General features: G+C 61.5%; 1 protein-coding gene across 1 annotated transcript in view; it reads right to left on the bottom strand.

Moving 5' to 3' along the window:
* Positions 1-941: 941 nt before the first annotated feature.
* LOC127749712 (centaurin-gamma-1A-like) overlaps positions 942-5,519 on the bottom strand; it is a 23,028-nt gene continuing 18,450 nt past the window's right edge. Inside the window, exon 2 of the mRNA XM_052269062.1 lies at positions 942-1,256. Within this exon, the coding sequence (XP_052125022.1) occupies positions 1,252-1,256 (5 nt within the window). The 3' untranslated portion in view covers positions 942-1,251. The remainder of the gene's footprint in view (positions 1,257-5,519) is intronic.

Genomic DNA, 5,519 nt, shown 5'->3' with positions numbered 1-5,519 from the left:
CTCCGAGTTGGGCCCCTTAGCAACTTGGGGAGTTTGCTTTTGCGGGATGCTGTACAGCGGAGCGAGAGCACCTCGGGGGCGGGGAGGGAGAGATGCACGGGCGGTGCGCTGAGAGGAACCGACAAGCGAGCAGCAGCAGCAGCACCAGGAAAGAGGAGAGGAAACAGAAAGAAATGGTGAAAGGGAGAGAGGAAGAGAGGGAAGTGGAGAGAAACGACGACGGGAAGCGCAGTGCAGCAACAGCTCGTCAGCGCCATAGAGCGCAGCGCCGCCCCGCCCCGCCACTCCGCGCACCGCACCTCTCGGTCAAGGCCGGAGTAGGAGCGCCGGCCCCGGAGTGCCCACCCCGCCCCGCCCGGACTGGAGCACACACCGCGGTGGGGCGGGGCGGGGGCGAGGTGCGGCGGGGGCGGCCTGGAGCAGGCCTGGAGTGCGACGGGAAGCTGGGCCACGTCCGTCTGTGGGACCGCCACTCTCCTTCCGGATGCACAGGAAGCGCGGCGGCAGAAGGACCCAACGCCGCCCCATTTACTTGTGCCTTATCTTTATCCAGCGCCGAGCCAAACAAGAGGAGTGCACACACAGCGGGGCGAGCGCGCCACCGGGCGGCGAGGCAAAAGGAGAGCTGCCCCCCCCCCCCCCCCGGCGACGACTCGGCGACAAGACTTGCAACTCAAACACGGAGCACTCGGCTCAGCAGCTTGGCCCGGCCGCGTCTTCTAAATGGCAGAGGTCGCGGGGGCAACCAGGGGGGACATGATGGCAGGGACGAACATAGCGACCGGCAGAGGCCGAAAGGCCAAACTGAGCGCGGACCTCAGCTTAGCAGGCCTCGGGGGCAGAGGCCGAGCTAAAGGCCCCGCGCGGGGCCTGGCGGAGCCCCAGGCGGCCGAGGGGGCAATCTAGGCCGCGCGTGCTCGGCGTTGAGCAGGCGCGCGCGCGCATTCTCCAATCACGCATCCCGCTCAGGTCCTTGGCGGCCGTCGGCGAGGTTCTTTGCTGGAGGGGGCCCGCGTGAGGTCCTCGCCCGAGGCTGGCCCTGGCGGCGCTTACGACACACGGACATGACGCTTATCGCCAGCGAGCAGCCGGGGCCATAGCACGAGCGCGCGGCCCTTCCACCGTGACGAGCGAGTGAGAGTGAACGCCGAGCTGAGCTGCTCTCCTAAGGCTACAAAGAGCTCACCCTTCCTCCCCCATGCCTTCTACTCGTCGCCGTCGTTGACATCGTGATGATCCCTGTCCTTGACACTAACCTGCAACAAACAACACAACACCCCGTCAGGACAAGGGAAAAATAAAAACACGAAGAAAACTCTCAAAAAATTTGCACATTATTCATAGCAGCTCAGCCACAAATCCCCATATCCGCTCCTGCCCGCGGCGGCGCCGCGTCCCCAAACGACTTTCCTAGCGCCGCCCGATATATGACGGGGTATTTTTCAGCGCAAAGGGGGAGGCAGAGGAGGCGGGCGAGGTGGCGGGGCGGGGCGGGGGCGAGAGACCGGCGGCGGGCGTGAGATATGAAGGCATGCCCCGCGGGGCGTGGTGGGGCGGGGCGGGGCGGGGCGCACGAGCAGCAGCAGCAGCCCGCCCGGATGTGGAGGACCTCAGGACCTCTCCCCGCGGTCCCCACACCCCCTTCTTCTCGCCTAGTCCCCTCCGCGGCGGGACGCCTCGCTATGTCCTCCAGTCGGGCGAGTAGTCGCAGAGCATGACTCAGTCCCGACGCAAGCGACAGCGACACGAGCAGCGAGCAGCCCTTTCGGGTCGCGTCCCATAATGTACACCTGATCTAATTTTAGCCCGCCCCGCCCAACCCCGCCGCTCCGCATCGCCTCATCCCGGCCGCCGAATAAAGACGCCCAATCAATAGAATCCGTGGCCAAGGCCGTGCGGGAGCGAGCGAGCGAGCGAGCGGCTGGCGCTTATGTCCGTGACGTCATGCGCGCCGTGGCGTCACGGGGGCCGGGGGGGGAGATAGAGGGGTGGTGCGACCTCTTTCCCTCCCGCACCGGCAGTACTCCTTTATCGTCGCACACCAACACACGGCTACTACTTTGTTCTCGGCCTCTCTCGCACCACAGCTGCTGTTGTTGTGCGGCTCAAACTCTCTGCAGCACAGCATACAATCCATACTCCGCTCCCGGGGCTGCAGCGCGAGGCTGGGCGGCTGGCTGGGCGGCACCTGCACGCCGCCGGGTAGGCCACCCGCCGGGCGGCGGTGCGCGGCCGGGCTGGGCGTTGCCTACCCCGCAGGGAGCCTCGCAGGGAGCCTCGCAGGGAGCCCACTCGAGCCGCAGGTACTGGCCCGCGGCCCGGGCGGGCGGAGCAGGGCCGAGCAGGGCGGCGGCCGCTGATTCACCACGAGCGCCAGCCAAGCGGCAAGCTCCAGGGGCGTGGCGAAAGGGGAGGGGGGGGGGATCCTGGCTGGACGGCCAAAGTGTTTTGTAACCCGCTCGCCAAAGATATTCCACCCGTTTTATGGATATTTTCCCCGCAGCATTCAAGAGGAGAGTAACGCCCGGTAACGCCCGTTTTTCTGCAGCTTCGTGCTGTTTTAGATTCTATAGCGGCGCCCTCCCTGCGAAGGAGACACCGAGGAGAGGACACCACACCTCCACCGCCCCTCCAGGCGACGTGCAACCCGAACAGGACACCGGAAAAGCCAAAAATCTTTACTAAGTAACAAATATAACAAACGTAAAAAGTAACGACTGACTAAAACCACAAGGAAATTGGAAACTTAACTGCTCGGAATGTGAGTCGTCTCGCCTTCAACAGGGTTTGCGACCGAAAGGAAATTAATCACAGTCACAGATGGGGGTAGAGCGCCCCCCCCCCCCCCAGCCAGCCAGAGCCGTCCCAAAGTGCAGCGCACCCAGAAAAGTGTTTCTTTGAAAAAACATAAGGAATTTTTTTCCTTGTATCAAAGAAATTCCATTGTTTCAAAGTAAAATTCCCCTTAAAATAAAGAATTTTCCTTGAATTTAGGCAATTTTTTCCTTAAGCCAAAGAAAACATTTCGTTATATTTATTTAAGGAAAATTTCCTTAATTCGACGCTAATTTCTTTAACTTAAGGCAATTTCGCCTTGTTTCAAGGAAACGATTTTCTGGGTGCGCCATGGCGACAGCAGACCGGCCCGGGCCAGACCAGGCGACCCGCCCCTGCTCCGCCTGCTGACCTTTGCTCGGCCCACCCCTGCAGACCCACCCCCGTGCACCGCCTCACCCCTTTGGCCCGGAGGGGGGGGGGGGGGGGGGGAAGGGGGGAATAGCAGAGAATGGGAAGGGGAGTGGGTAGCAGGGGGACTCACAACGGAGGCACACGGCGCACTATTTTGGTCTCTCTGCTCCCGGCGCGGGGGGCGGGGAGGGGCGTGACCCCTGCTCTTCTCACTGTCACGGCATATGGCTCTCTCTCGGGCAGCTCGAACAGACATCCATGTGTGACGATTGAAAAATCACCATACCGCCACGCCCCACGCTACAACGGGACGCTTCTGCCCTCATGTCCGCGCCTCTCTGCCTGTCTCTAATTCCGTCTCGTATACCCGAACCCGAATAACATTATGAAGTGGGAGACAAAACTGCACGCCGTCAACATTTATCAGCGCGAGGCAAAACGTTTTGTCCTTCGCAGGGGGGGAAGCGGCGGCGGCTGCAGTCGGCGCGTCTGTTTGCATAATGTTTTGGGCGGGGCACTACTGTGTGTGTGTCTGTCGCAACGGGCCCACTGTATACTCTGTTGTGCGGCCGTCACGCGCACGCACGCACGCGCGCACGCGCACGGGAACCGCAATCATAACAAGGCACGCGAAAACAATCCCTGCCGCTGCTCCTGCTGCTGCGCCTGCTGCAGTGCTGCCGCTGCTGTTTCATCCATACGCTCGGGCTCAGCTCGGCTCCGGACCCGGCCACCGCGACATCACAAATCGAGATGAAAGCACCTCAAAGGGAACGCGCGGCGGGGGAGCGGGGCGGCAGGGCCGCGCGGCGCCGGCTTGTCTGGCCGCGAGCGGGGCGTACCGCCGCCAGGCGTACCGTAGCGGAGCGGGCGAGGCGCACCGTACAGTATTTGAAGGAAGGCTCTGGCGGCTTTATCTCGTCTTTTATTGCCCGCTGCCTGCGGCCCCGTCGGCCCCCGTCGGCCCCCGCGGCTCAGCCAGCGAGGGGCGAAGCGAACGAGCAGCCGAGCGAGCAGCCGAACAGCCGTGATTAGAGAGACAAGGCCCTTTCACTGTACAGCGCACTTTGGGCGTCACCAACAACCAAGACACCAAATGGTTTTCTCATAAAAGTCACATTTTTTTTATGTTGAAGTTATCGTTGACTGCGCCCCACGAAACTCCGTTCAGCGCGAAGTGCACTCTTTGCCTTTGACCTTTTCGCTTGTTAGCAGAACGGCACACAGCGAGTTGCTTCCTGCGCTAGGATGCCAGCAGGTGCAAATAAAAATACACACACAAAAGAAACACGAGTTGAATGCAACGCCCGGGCTGCTCCTGGCATTTCCAAACAAATCGTGCTATTTGCAGGTGCGCCACGCTATACACGAAGTCTCGAGCCTCGCGTGCAATAAAACGGAGGCGAAAGGAAAGGGCCCGAGCGGCGGGGCCTAGCTAGACTCGCGCCGTAACAACGCCAAATAACGCGGCTAAATATTTCACCGCCGCTCATCAATATTTCTCCCCCGCCTCTACGCTCCTCTTCGACGGGCCGCCCCGACCCGGCCCGGCCGGCGCCCCTGATCAGCCCTGTTGGTTCTGGCCGCGCGCCACAACGACCTCTCGGTACCCGCAGCCGCCAGCGTGCGCCAACAGCGCCAAAAAATCATGAAAACCGCACTCTAGGCGCTCCGACAGCAGGGGACTCCAGGGGACTCCAGGGGACTCCAGGAGAATCCAGGGAATTCAAGGGAATTTCAGGGAACTCCTAGTGGGAGGAGAGGGACGGCGGCCGGACCGGCGGCCCAAAACTTCCTCCGAAATGAGACAAGCCAAACGGAAAAGGGGGGGGGGGGGCGCTAGCGGTGGAAACAGAGATAGAAACAACAACCACCGAAACCATACCTCTTCTTAGCGAACAGACTTTCTCCACGGCTTTTTCATTTGCGATCGATAGGTGACCTCCCCGCCCGTTCCCCGCGAGTACTAACAAGAGTGTCGTGCTGGAAGAAGATCTCAGCGCAAACAAAACGTTGCGGCGTATTTACTCCGGGCAGGCGGGCCACCCTCCCCACAGCGTCTTTAAGCTGAACGAAGTAGAAAAAACATGTGTAGGGGTCGGGAGTAGGGCGGGAGCGGGGAGCGCGGGTAGAGCAGGAGGGAACATTTATTGGAACCTCCCCCGCCGGGCCGGCCGTCAGGTGGTGCTGGCTGGGCAAACAGCTCCACACCGCGCCAGCGCCCTTCCACAAACAGAAAACTTGCACGGCAAAATAACGACATGGGTGGCCGCCTCTTCCATGCATTCGCAAAACTTTCAGGATCTTGCGCGTTAGGAGTAAAAGGGGGG

The sequence above is a fragment of the Frankliniella occidentalis genome, unplaced genomic scaffold (assembly GCF_000697945.3).
Source record: "Frankliniella occidentalis isolate FOCC.00 unplaced genomic scaffold, Focc_3.1 Scaffold81, whole genome shotgun sequence".
Classification (NCBI taxonomy): domain Eukaryota; kingdom Metazoa; phylum Arthropoda; class Insecta; order Thysanoptera; family Thripidae; genus Frankliniella; species Frankliniella occidentalis.
This window is presented reverse-complemented; position numbering and strand designations above follow the sequence as displayed.